The following is a 14,853-nucleotide window of genomic DNA, read 5'->3' on the forward strand; positions in this document are numbered from 1 at the left end:
ATGAATATAAAATTATAATGATAATAATATAAAAATTAATCTTATAAAAACACATAACATGCGTTACACGTAATTAAAAAAAAAATTAACTTATATAAGTTGATAATGTAAATATGGAATTATATATATGTATAAAATTTATGTCCCACATCGTCTTCAAAGAGGGAGGTGGGGGAGGAGTTGGCTATTCCTTTAAAAGGAAGCCTCCTCCCATCTCCCCTCCCACTTCAAAATGCTAATAAGTGGGGCTTTAATTTTGCAGGCCCCTAGTAAATGTAAATTAAAATTAATAATATATTAATAAAAATAAATGAAAGGGATAATTTTTTGGTTTATAAAAATTATTATTAGAGATAAATATATTTATTTTTAAAAATTTAATTTTAATTAGTGTTAAATATAAATTTATCTCTGTATCTATTACTAATTAAATATAAATCGACTTGAGATGACTCGAGAAGTGTAGAGGAAGTACAGAGGAAACTGAAAAGAAAAGTGGAAGGAAAAGGACTGGACTAGAAAGCAAGTAGAAACTCTACACGCAGGAATGCTTATCCCTTTCAGAACTAGTGCTTCTTGTTTTTCCTCGAAACATCTCAACTAAAATTGGTAGAAAAAGCTGGCGAATATTTAGAAATTTAGATGCAGCTTTTCGTATATAAATATATGATCGTCTTGTGCGCATAATCACAATATATATCCCTTCCCTTCACTTCTAAAGAAGCCTTCTTCCCGCCAAGAGCCATATTTATAATTAAGGTATGCATGCAATTTCTTTTTTTCTTGTTTGCTCAATGGATGCGAAATTTATTTGCCTATATATTATATTTTTTACAAGTAGATAAATTATTTTATTAATAATATTTAGAAAAAATTTAGCATGGGATCCAACTTAAGATGTATGCCTATTTAGATAAGTGATTAAAAACGAGCTTTAAGTTTTTAATTTTTAATTTGAAGTATTTAGTAAATATAACGGTTCAAGCAATATTTCACAGTTTAATATAATTCTCCACACATTATAGATAAAATGCTAATTAAAATTAAAATTGGAAAAGCTTTCTATATATCTGCTAATTGTTAGTTGCCAGAAACGACTCAACAAACTCCAAAATGGACCTTTCCACAGGCATACTACTTTAAACTGAATCAAATTTTCCTGTCGAATTACTGTTGAAAATATTCATATAGTAAGGAGGTTAGCAAAGACCAAGTGATATATAGAGGAGTTGAAGCAAAATGGTAGAAGCATGCAAACATGGAGAGATTGAATCGGCTGCTGAAATAGAAGTAAAACTTTTTGTTGCCAGAAGCGACTTTAACAAACTCCCCAATGGACCTTTTCGTAGGCTTACTTCTGCAAACTCAAATCAAATTTGCCTGTTGAAAATATTGTTTCCCGATTACGTATATGTGGTTATCATTCGTTTTACCTGTAGATGTGTGGTTCTTATTTGTCTCAGTATCTCTTTTCATATTTATCTTTTTTCTTATTAAAGATGTTTACCTATTCTTCACACACACATATATATATGTAAAATATTTGGTTGTTAATTACTCGTTCTATCCATGTTTTGGAGATACTTGGTTCTTCTTTGTCCCATATCAACTCTTTTAGACCTAGTTTAGCACAAGTCAACCTTTTTTTCTAATAACCGAACCATAATTAAATCATTCATTTTTTTTTTAATATCAAATTACGTGGTTTAACTCTAAAACTATTGTCCTCAAAGTACTTTCAAATTATATATATATATATATATATATATATATATATATATATATATATATATATATTAATTATTAACTTATTTGATATTATTGTTGAAATTAGTATTGAGAAAACTCTTTTTTAAATATATTAATTATAAAATAAAAAAATTTAAATTAAATATAATAAACTTTACTCATTAAAATTTTAAAATAATAAAACATTTTTTTTAAAATTATTTTTTTAATCATATTTAAAATAATTATTTTAAAAACAGTTTTTATCTCCAATTTTAATGCAAACAGGCACTAAGTAGTTTTTTTTTTTTTTTTTTTTTTATAAAATAACAAGCACTAAGTTGAAACCTCAATTTTGTAAAGTGTGGCTCAATATTTATATAAGTTTTTAAAGTGTTTTAAGATTGAGATAAGCCTTTTAAATTTTAAAAAATATTAAATAAATCTTTTAAATTTTAAAAATAGACAAAAGAAGCTTTTTTTACTATTTTGAGGATAAATAAGTCCTTTAATTTTTTAAAATAAATAAAAAAATAAATTATAATTTGCATCTAATATAAATCTAATCAAAGTCATGCATAGGTTCCTCATTAACAATCTTGCATATCTGATTTACAAAAACTCAGTACATATTTAATACGTCCTTGAATAAATTGACAAGTTATTTTTTATTAAATGATTCAAGAAACTTCTCTATGTATTTATGATATTCATCATAGTTTTTTGTAGAAAAGCTTATTGAACCATTTGATAAAGAATAATTTATCAATTTATTCACCAGATATTACAAATCAGATATGCATGATTGCTGATAAAGATTCATGCACTAGCAAATTTTCATGCACAACATTAATGAGATTTATATTAAAGGTAAAATATAATTCAATATTTTTTATTTATTTCTAAAAATAAAAAGATTTATTTATCTTCAAAAATTTATTTGATCTATTTTTAAAAATTGATAAGATTTATTTAATTTTTTTTAAAAGTTGAAAAAATTAATATATAACCATTTGACATATTTTTAAGGATCAAAATAGGCAGTTTACCTAGAAGTAATTATAGGATATGGGTTTGGAAAAGCTTTTGTCTCAGCGAGTGATCAATTGACACTTGTTAATTAGAGTCCACGGAGTTCTCTCCTTTATTAAAAAGACTCTTTAGACCCTGAATCTTAAAATAACATAGTCAGAGTAATTATTAAAGTATTCTTTAGAGAAATTATTATTTAATTTTTATATTTAATAAAATTAATTATTTAATTTTTTTTAAAATATATATTATTTTATTTTTATTTTATTTTCATAAAATTATTTAATTTCTTCATAAATTTTTTGTTAATCAAAAGATTTTAATACTAATCAAATTATAATTTAATTCTAATGAAATTAATTAATTGATATTCATATTTTAAAACATATATTAATTAGTCATATAATTTAGTTCAGTAATTTTTTAGTCCATGAATAATTTGCAAAAAAAATTAATTCATATTTAATTTTTATATAATAAAATTTTTATTTTCATTCAGAAATATATATTTTAAAATATTGTGTTTCAAAATATATAGGTTAATTAATTATTTTTATTAAAATAAAAAAATTAATTATTTTTATTAAAATAAAAAATTAATTAATTAATTTTATTAAAATAAAAAACTAAATAATTATTTAATAAATATTAAAAAAATTAATGAAAATTTTAAATAATTTAAAGAAATAAAATATAAAAAATAAATAATATATTTTTTAAAATATAAAAATTAAATCATTAATTTCATTAAAAATATAATGATTAGACGGTAACTTTTTCATTCTTTTTTTTTTTTTTTTAATTTGTCTCAAGGAATACATGCAAAGATCCGTCCCCAGTAATTGCTGTTGAGAGCTGCCAAACTCTTCACACCTTTTCTTCCCAATAGAAGATCACCATCATCATCTTTTCAGCCGCCACTTCAAAAAGCGACCTTTTGGAGGTTTCATCATTTCCTTCCTTGGTCTTCCAAAAGCTACTTGGATTGCAGTTTCAATTTAATTTCTGAAAAGGTATTATTTTAGATGTATTATTAAAAAATAATTTATAAAATTTATTTAGTTGAGTGTTTTTTAAAATTAAAATATATTAAATTTAATATAAAATTAATTTTTAATCATATCTAATCATATATTTAAGATATTAATTTCAATCTGCTTATAAATACATGCTTATAATTTGATACTATTGATAGATGTTTGCTCGGCAATGTAGACTTATCCGTATTAACTTGATTCAGTTTGAGTTAATTTAAAGGTTTTTCTAATATTAATTTAAATTAAATTAAATTAATTATTTAATTATCTAATTTTGATTTGAATAGAATTAAATTAAGAGGATGTTTAGTTTAGTTGTTAGATGAAGTAGATTAAGCATTAAATAACTGAATTAAAGTGTTTGGTAAATTTTTTAAAATATAACTGATAACTAATTGACTGATAATAAGATATATATCGGCTACGATTTATATTAGCTCTAAAAATAAGAATTTTTTTAATTAGTTGATAATTGATTTAAGTTTATTTTTTTATTTAGACTAGAATATTCTTTTAAATTTTATTAAATGAAAAATTTTTGTGTTTTTAAATTAATTTTTTTAATTCAATAAATTATTTATAATTATAAAAGTAATAATAAATATAAATATATTATAAATAATAGTTAAAGTTTTTATAATGTTGATTCTTATATGATAAAAAATATATATAAAAAATAATTATATTTTAATTCTTACATTCATCATATATTAAATTAATAAATATAATATCTATTTTAATAATAAATAAATAATTAAACATTTTATATACCAACCATAGTAGCTAGACAAAGTTTACAAAACATTTAATATACATTAGCTACCAGCTACCACTTAAGAGTAACGGCTATTACATCACACAGGCCCTAAGCCAGTTTTGGATTGGAATCAAATCGTAGCTGGGTATATGGCAGTGTATGTTGGCTGTCTATGCTAGGAAATTTCCCTTGAAATAAGATGCTTCGATTTAGACATGCTTAAAAATAAGGACTCTTCTTTTGCTTTTAATTTTTCTAGCTTTTTTAATGGTAAATTTGGCGTTGGTGTTTGCATAGCCTAATGGAGTGCTGATTCCTAATTCATTCATTGTAGAATTAAAGCTTCATTCTTGATTAGGAACATGTCATCCACAACAAGTTTGGAGTCTATGAAGGAGCAGATGGTTCCTGAAAATGAAGTTGAGCAGGTTCGATTGCTCAATGGAGTTGAGGATTCATATGAAGGAATTATTGTAGAAATAAAAGAACACATGGACTCTCGCAATTTTGTTCCTATACTTAGAGCTTCCATCTCACAATGGAAGCAGCAGGTACTTCCTAATCATCTATAAATTTATTTGTCCCAACACCCACTTGATTGTGCTGCAATTTCAATCATTACTTATGTTAATTTTATAATGCATTTTTGGTAGGGAAAGAAAGGTGTTTGGATCAAATTGCCAATTGAATTTTCTAATCTAGTCAATCCTGTGGTTCAGGTAAATAAATCACAATAACATATATCGTAATGCTTATGGCTTCTGATAGAGAAGTATTAGATTTAATTTCTGAGCTAGAAGGGGTTTTGAGGGAGTAGAGGGACTAATTAATTATAAAATTATGTATCTGCTTATCAATCTTTATACCTTATAATCATTTTCTGCTAATTTTGCAGGAAGGATTTAGGTACCATCATGCTGAACCAGAATACTTGATGTTGGTGCGTTGGCTACCAAATTCTCCTGATACTCTTCCAGCAAATGCTTCACATCGAGTGGGAATTGGAGCATTCATAGTGAATAACAAAAGAGAGGTATTCAAATGTTCTTTTCATTTAACTTCAACTGAGCTTATCTGAATTTTATTTTTAAATTTCTATTAACGTTTTGAAATGTGTATGATATAATGTCTTAGTAGCTATGACTTCTTATTTTAATATTAAATTGTTTCGTTTGGTAGGTGCTTGTAATTCAAGAAAATAGTGGTGGATTTAAAGGTACAGGGGTATGGAAGTTACCTACTGGGGTAGTCAATGAGGTGAGCATATCAGGACTATAGTTTCACTGGTTTTGTGATGTTTCTCCGTAATAAATTGAAAATTTCCATCCACAGGGTGAGGATATTTGTGAAGCTGCAATTCGGGAGGTTAAAGAAGAAACTGGAGTAAGCAATAAATTTACGAAGTTTTTAGACTAAAAAAAGACATTACTTGGTATATATCTAATTTTTTAGAAGCCATTATAAATTTATGGTATTTAATCTTTATTCTGAATCAGATTGAGGCAGAATTTATCGAAATTTTAGCATTCAGGTAAGAAATTTGTCATAAATATATCTGTGCTCTACATGAACTTGTGCAGTCTTTCTTGTGACTTTCTGCTAAAGAAATCTTTCCATCTCTATTGCAACAAGTTACAACTAATTAAAACCTCTAAGTTCTCATTCAGTGTTACCTTGCACTTTGATTTATTCGTTTGTATTGTTTACCCGCAGACAAAGCCATCATGCATTCTTTGGCAAATCAGATTTATTTTTTGTTTGCATGCTACAACCACACTCCTTTAACATCCGTAAGCAAGATTCAGAGGTTGAGGCAGCCCAGGTACCATTTCTTAATAAATCACTTGTCGTTCATAATCCTGCAGTAGTTTCTTGACAAATGAGAAAAATGATTACTTTTGAATAATGTGTCTTTTAGTTTAGATTAAATCCTTAATCAGAAACCAAGATAAAATGAAGAAAACTAGGACTCTTTTACTTTACATTGCAATGTTGGACAAGTTTCAAATTTGTTAGGATGATCATAATTAATTAATTAATTAATTAATTAATTTCTTATCTTTCTTTTTCTTAGTGGATGCCAATTGAGGACTATTTGAATCAACCATATAACAAAGAACATCAGCTCTTTCAATATGTTGCAGAAATATGCAAAACTAAGTCCGAGGGAGATTATGTTGGATTTCCTGCAATTCCCATAGCCACGGCTTCTAATAAAAAGATCTATTTGTACTTCAACAACCGAGATTTCAACAGACTCTAAGACTTTTAGACTGTGTTTGATATGATGTAATCAAAATTGTAATGTAATCGTGATTACATTGCATATTTGATTGCGTTGTTTGGTAACACTAAAAAATTTGATGTAATAAAATGACAATTACATAATATAATAATTATACTTAAAGTAATATAATGATCATTATATGTAAAAATATATGTAATTATGATTACTTATTATAATTTTTTTTTTATATTTATGTTTGGTAGAGTATAATGTAATGCAATCAAAGTTGTAATATAATTGTCATTACATTTCTATATTTGGTTACAAAATAAAAATATAAGTAGTATTATGTAATGATAATTTTTATTTTAATATTTAATTTATTTATAGTATTAATAATAAGTAATCATGGTTATAGTAATTGATAGTCGAGTGATAGTGATCGCTAAGTGGTGGTGGTGATGGTGGTAGCGACAACAGTAGTTAGATGGTAGTAGTGGCGGCAAGATGAGGTAGTAGTAGTGTGAATGATGATAGTGGTGGTTAAGAGATGATAGTGATGGTAGTGATAGCGATGATAATAATAGGACAGTGATGGTGGTGATGGTAATGGTGGTGATGGTAATGGTGATAAGGTAAGGGTAGTAATGGTAATAGCAATGATAGCCACATAGTGGTTATGATGGTGATAGTATTGATAATAAATAAAAAAATAAAAAAAATAATCATTATTACATCCATTTTTATATGTAATGATCATTATGTTACTTTAAATATAATTAATAATATTATGTAATCATTATTCCATTACATTAAATTTTTTTTATTACCAAATAACATAATCAAATATGCAATGTAATCACGATCACATTACAATTTTGATTACAACATACTAAATATGACCTTATTATCTATTACCATCACTATTACTGCTACTATTATCACTATCATTATCACCACCACTATCACCATGTTACCACCACCGCTATCACTTCGACCACCATCACCTTGTTACCACCATTGCTATCAGCACCACTATTGCTATCACCACTTAGCCATTGTTACCTCTACCACTATCACTAACTCACCTGGCTATCACCACCACTTAGCCACTGTTGTCTCCACCACCACTACTACTATCACTCGACTATCAATCACTGCAACTACTATTATTCATTATTAATACTATAAATAAATTAAATATTAAAATCAAAATTATCATTACATTATGCTACTTATATTTTTATTTTGCAACCAAATATAAAAATATAATAGCAATTACATTAAATTATAATTTTAATTGTATTATATAATTGATTATATTATATTTTATTACGCTCTACCAAAAGTAACCTAACAGTAGAAATTTGTGAATATCACTCTAGGTTGTTTAGTTTCTTTTTTCTTTTATTGATTTGAATTTGAGTGAGATTTGAATTGGAGAACTCACAACTTTAAAGACGATTCCGATACCGGTAAATTAAAGGTTCATTGGTTAGTCAATCCATTGAATGTTGACAGTAGCTCTTCATTGATAGCTAATAGTTGATTATTGGTGAGGATTGGCAAATTTTAATGAAGAACCTATGAAAAAAAAATTATTGTTCATTATTGTTGTTGAAATGATAAATTACCAACAAGGACAATTTATTGAGAAACTTGATGGCTGTCGATTCCATCAAAAATTAAATTAACTGAAATTACCAGTAATAAAATATTTTCTGCAATAAGTGGTAAGTCCAGGTCGAACCTTAGAGACTGAATTACTAAATTTCGTGCACTTGTGTAATGAAAAAAGAAACAAAGGTTGGGAGCGAGGGGGGGGGGGGGGATGATTCACAATCCAAAGAAGAAATCAGAAATTAAGAACTAAAATTAAATATGAAACTTTCAAATTAAACAAACTTCAGTCCAAGGTAATTCACATTCCAATACATTGATTTGATCATAGACAAAAGACAATTATATCTTATTGAATACTTAACGTAGATTTATCAAACAACGAGGTAAACCCCTGACTTCCCTATACTCATCAATTCGAGCCTAGCACTCTTGTTGACTCTAATTATTAACTGAATTGATATTAAGCAATCCTCATCAAATTAATAACTGCTTTAAGAATAGGAGGTAGTTAAGCTGAACAATAATTTATGAAGCATAAATCATTTAATTCACCCTATTGTTTCCTTAGGTTATTATCGAAAACTGGGATCATAATCAATAAAACTTAATTGCTACTCATGTTCAATCTTATACAATAATTACGGATTATGAAGATGAACTAGCAATTGATCAAATCAAACAATTAAATAATAGGTCTTTTTAGCAAATCATTCAATAGATAAAAAACAATTAAATCAGAAAACAATAGATATTCAAAAAGACATAAATTAAATTAAGAACCTGATCTCACAAATCACACATAAGAACTTGAATCCCTTGAACTTAATTATAAACTTAGCCACTCATGTTCATGGCTTACAGAAAAATTAAAGAAGAAAATTGAAGAAATCTAGAATGTGAATAGAGAACGAAAGTCTAATTCTCTCTTTTCGAGAGGCTGCTCCATGGTCCTTTGAGTCGGCTGCTACCTCTTCTATTTATAATAAATGGTCTAGGGTTAGGTTTAAGAGTCTCTATCAAAAACTGCGATTGGAGCAAAATCAGGAAACTAATTATCGACGGATACACGGCCTGTGTATCACTAACTTACTGGAGCTGAATGGGTATGTTTTGTATTTGCATAGAAGGTTACACGGGTCTCCAAGATTTACACAGGTCAAGTTACACGGCTTGTGTACTTTGTTTTTTCCTCGGTTCTTTGGATTTCTTATGGCAGAATGTTACACTGGTCAATGGTTGTGCTTACACGACCCGTGTACTTTGTATCAATAACGCTTCTCAATCCTTCGACCTTTCCAAGTTTCGTTCCACACTTCTATGTTCTGGGACTTCACCAAAATCCTGAAAAATACAGCAAGAGTCAAATTAATGCAAATGCTGAAAATTTCTCCATTTAACACAATTATTTCAACAACTCTCTATACATATGCCTAATAGATAATTATATTTTAATCAACTGAATTAGGCATAAAGATACCCTAGAAACATTAAATGTGATTGATGTAAAATTAATAAATTATGCACTTATCAAATTCCCCCACACTTATTCCATGCTTGTCCTCAAGCATGACTTAAATTCTCAATCAATTCCACTTAGAAGTTTCTTAACTTCAGCCTATTACAACATTCTTTAACAAAAGATTAAAAGTTTGAAAGAAGAGGCAAGTAAGATAATAACCATCATAATAAATTTCATCAACACCATACCAATATATCAATAATTTTCCAACACAAAAATAAAAAGCTTGAAATTAATTAAGCTCACACAATTAAAGTTTCATAAAATTTTAAGTCAATACACATCAAAATACAAGGCTAATTTATCAAGGCACAATAATTATAGCTCTTTGTAAATCTTAGGGGAGATAGAAATGCCCTCTTTTTTTTATATTTGAAATTGGTACTTCTCTCTTGTCACAGTTACTTTTTTTTTTTCTTTTTTCAATCGTCACCTTCAGAAAAGTACCTTACTCATATCCTAGCTAGCTTTTGGCTTGAGAATCGACATGGGGTTCATGAAGACCCTTGGTTAGTTTGCTTAACTAAAATAGTGGAGTAATTTTCAAGTTCAGTCTTTTATTTCCCCCAATTTATGTATCTACATATTATAAAGTGCCCTGATAGATTAAACAAAGTTCTAAAATATACATGACACTAATTTAAAGCACACATAACTAATTATTTTACCATTAAATCAAGCCTAAATGATTTAGGCAGAAAAAAAAAATTATTCTATGGTATGGAGAAGAGGAAAAATCCATCATTAAAGTTACTATTACCTTGTCTAAAATTTCAAAAATTCAATCTAAAATAGAAAAGTCATTTCAAGGACAAAGGACTTCTCTCCGGGAGTTAATATAGAATCATGAATCAAGCTTATAAGAACAAATTTATTTATTTTATTTTATTATTATTTTTTATTTTTTTTAAATAATTAAAAAATTGCAGCAACAAATTTCTCCTTTCCCACATTTAAAACTTACATTTTCCCCAATATAAAGCCTAAATGCAAAATAAAAGAAAAAAATGCTAGAAAATAAAATAAAATAAGGAAAAGAAAATAAATCTGATTGTGGCTAACAAGTCACCCATGGATTGCCTCCCAATAAGCGCTTTTGTTTATTGTCGTTAGCTCAACATGGCAAAACTCCTTAATCCACTGAATGCTCCTGAAACCCCTCATAAAATAGCTTGAGTTCATGACCATTGACATTGAACACTTTTTTAGTTCCTAAACTTTGAATTTCAACTGCACCATAAGGAAATACATTAATAACAATAAAGGGTCCAATCCAACGAGAACGCAACTTACCAGGCATCAACTTCAATATAGAATTATACAATAAAACTTTTTGCCCATTAGTTTGTCATGGAATACCTTTGTCTTTTCTTTATAGATCCTAGAATTCTCATAATCCTTAAGGCGAATTTCCTCTAATTCATGCAAATGTGATTTTCTTTCTAACTCATCTTCCATGCTTAACTAAAAAACATCTTGCACAAATGTATCAACAACATCAATAGAAAAAACATAATGATTATTGATGTGACCCAACCGCAAGTGCACGGGTCATACAAGTAATATAGAAAAGATATCGTTCCCACGAGGAGTTGTGTTAATGATTGAATTTTTGATATAAAAATTCTGACTAATTTGAACTATTTTTGAAATTAAAGTAATAAATTGATAGATATTGAAGTGTGAATTCTATATGTGTAAAATTAATAATCTATTCAACAATGTAATGATTTAACTAAATTTGCATCAAATTAAAATAAGCAAATTGAAATATGGCAAGATTTAAAATAGCAAGTAATTAAATTCAATTAGAAATTAACAATGATAAAAAGGGTGATTCCGGAGTTCAGGAATTCATATTCAAGCTATTTTGGGATTTTTAAATTGGTTATCCAATTTTGTGGAACTTACGGGTTTTAAGGAGATTAATTCTTAAATCCTTTGAATACCCTTTCGAGTGGGACAAAGAGTGCCTTAATCAATCTAATCCTACTTTCGTGGAGTTAAAATTAATCAAGACCCATTAAGTTCCTTAATTAATCTGTAAATCCTCTTAATCCTTAGTCTATTTCTAGATCTAAGTTAATTAAGTCCAATTTCTTGATTATCTATCACAAGACTTTCTCCTTTCAGTGCTTCAACCATGGATTAAGAACAACACTTAATGGGATCCTACACTAAGCATGTCATTGAGCACATAAGAAATGAATAAAACTCATTACAATCACAAAAATATGGATTACCCAATCAAAATCCACAAAATATCTCAAATATTATATCCCAACTCCAGAATCTAATGAAAACTACTCACTATCCATAATATTTACAAGAAATTATGAGTTAATATAGAAATAAATATTTAATCTAAGCTAAGAACTAAGAAACCCAATACAAGAAACATAGGAAATATGCAAGAAAGGAAAGAAAACTCAAAATCTGGTCTAGAAAATGGAGAGGTGACGTTTTTGCTCCCCTTTTTGACTCTTCTGCTACTGTTCCTTTTCTTTTCTTTTTTTCCTCTCTTTTCTAAAATGAGATAAGGGCCTCTTTATATCTTTTTCTCTGACAAGTAGCCCTAAAATGGTGTATTTGAGGTGTGTTTTTATGAGGGAATCTTCTGCCAGCTTATTATGAAGACTTTATGGAACTGCATAAGTGGACTGCATAAGTTATGCAGTCCCTTACGCAATTTTCGGCTAGTTTTTGGGCTCTCTGTGCGAAGCTGCATGAGCAGGGTGCAAGACTGCATAAGTTATGCAGTTTTCCGTGAGGTTGCATAAGCAAGGCATGAATCTACATAAGTTAGGCAGTAACTTATGCAGATTTTGGCAGGTTTGGAAAATTGTTTCTTCTCCCTGTGCAGAACTGCACAACTTATGCGGCAAGTTATGCGCAATTTGGCCAATGTATACTTCAACTTTGAAACTTGTTTTTGACATCTTTGGCTGTAGAAATCACTCCTCAATGACAAAATTTCTTTTTTTTTTAGTCCCTCAAAAACACCACTTTTCCTACAAAATAAAGTAAAATTACAAATTAATCCAAAAATTGGCAATCATGAAAAACTATCTAAATAACTAATGAAATTAGCTAAAAGTGACTAACAATCAAATAAAATGGCCATGAAATTAAACCTAAATGATTATGCAAAATGGATGTATCAAATACCCCCAAACTCAAGTTTTTGCTTGTCCTCAAGCAAACTCTAAAATATAATGCAATTTTTAGGGGTGCCTTGTCCAAAGAGCTATGAAAATCGCTTATTAAAGTAACTTATCTTTAGCCATACCAACAATCCATATACCAATCCTTCAAAAATGCAAAGAATTTAATGCTTATCCAAACTTTCAGCGCTTAGCCATTAAGTCAAATATCATTCAAAATTCCCAAACCAACCAATCAAAAGATAGAGTCATGCTCAAAAGGAATTCTAGAACAATCAATAGTCAAAGTGTCTCTATATAGAATGATGGAATTGAATGAATGAATGGATAATTTTTCAATCCCATAGGCAAATTCCCTACTCCTATCTCCTCTAATGTAGTAAGTACTATCAAGAGATCAAAGGTCTTTTTAGGGATGTAATGGGGCTATGGGGTTCAAAATGAGGCTAAGAAGAAAAAGGGGAAAAAGGATTCAAAGCATGAGAATATTTTCAATCTTGAAAACATAAGGTACACTTCTTATTTTATTATTATTATTTTTTTTCTATTTCTTTCTTTTTTTTCTTTTTCTCTCTTCTTTCTCTTTATATATATATATATATATGGAGGAGAGAAATTCACAATAAGAATTGTCAAGTGCTAGCATATTTTACAAAATACATAAAAATGGAGGAACACTTTGATACTTTAAACTTGTATCTTGTATTTTCTCTTGATGATTGTCCCTAAAAATGCCGCCCCCCAAACTCATTTCCTTTAATTACTTTGGGTGGATTTCTTTCAATTTGAATGACAATAGTGAAAAGCACATATACTAGTACTTTTACAAGATGACAAGCATTTCTTCTCCCTTTCATTATTATATTTTTTTTCTTCCTTTTTTTTTAATGATATCAGAGTATAAAGTGTACCTAATATTTGATTATCCTCATGAAAAGGGTTGGAGTGTTTGGTTCATTGGCTAGGTAGCAATAAGGGTTTCAAGAAAAATTAGAAATAAAAAAGGCTCAAAGGGGTTTGCAAGGGTTAATTTTAATTAGGAAAAAGGCCAAAGGTTTAAAATGAGAAGGTTTAAATCAAAGAATGCCTAATCATCTCTCTTTTCAAGTATAAGCTGGTATTTCATTTTGAAAGATTTAGAAAATTTGTTCTAGGATTGGTGAGACATCATTTGACTACCTTATATTCAATAACTCCCTCTAAACACTCCAATCTCTAAAGGACTAGTTGGGTGGCTTTTTTGGCTAAGAAGATATAGGCAAGGGATAAACATTTCAAAACTTTGCACCTTTTAGGAAACTTTCAATCCACAAACCCAACTAAAGTTAAGTCAAATCACTCTCATAGGCAAATTTTCAATACTCAAGGGATTTGGCAAAAGATTTTGATGCATGATTCCTAAAAATGAGCAATGCATTAACTAAATGGAGGAAATCTATTTGTGTGCAATGTGTACAATTTCTAAGTGATGTATAATGTGTGTGTAAATATGTTATGTATATGTATGTATGGATGTATATGTAAAATATTTACAATATATATGTAAATGGAATGGGATGAGATGTTCCTATACTCAAAATGTGAAAGATGTTCCTATACTCAAAATGTGAAAAATGTAGCAAAAATCAAAATCCAAACCCCCAAACTCAAAATTGGACATTGTCCTCAATGTCTAAAGCAGTGCGGCATGAAAACTCAAAGCAAAGAGGAATAACTAGGAATAGTTAAATTTAAAAGCAAAAAGAAAGAGTTACCTCGTATATAGC

General features: G+C 28.2%; 1 protein-coding gene across 6 annotated transcripts; it reads left to right on the top strand.

The window, feature by feature from the left end:
- Positions 1-583: 583 nt before the first annotated feature.
- On the top strand, positions 584-7,103 carry LOC110668411 (nudix hydrolase 2). Of its 6 annotated transcripts, none has more exons than XM_058149970.1 (10): positions 590-759; positions 3,574-3,773; positions 4,913-5,105; positions 5,208-5,273; positions 5,450-5,587; positions 5,734-5,811; positions 5,887-5,937; positions 6,051-6,085; positions 6,268-6,376; positions 6,629-7,094. In XM_058149970.1, the coding sequence occupies exons 3-10, from the start codon at positions 4,917-4,919 to the stop codon at positions 6,815-6,817; spliced, it is 855 nt and encodes a 284-aa protein (XP_058005953.1). In that variant the 5' UTR covers positions 590-759; positions 3,574-3,773; positions 4,913-4,916; the 3' UTR covers positions 6,818-7,094. The 6 variants fall into 6 exon arrangements, with proteins under 6 accessions (XP_058005955.1, XP_058005953.1, XP_058005951.1 ...); XM_058149968.1 differs by having other exon boundaries at positions 3,574-3,703; positions 4,889-5,105; positions 6,629-7,092; XM_058149969.1 differs by having other exon boundaries at positions 3,574-3,703; positions 6,629-7,092.
- Positions 7,104-14,853: the final 7,750 nt, after the last annotated feature.

This window comes from Hevea brasiliensis, chromosome 7 (assembly GCF_030052815.1).
Source record: "Hevea brasiliensis isolate MT/VB/25A 57/8 chromosome 7, ASM3005281v1, whole genome shotgun sequence".
Taxonomy (NCBI): Eukaryota; Viridiplantae; Streptophyta; class Magnoliopsida; order Malpighiales; family Euphorbiaceae; genus Hevea; species Hevea brasiliensis.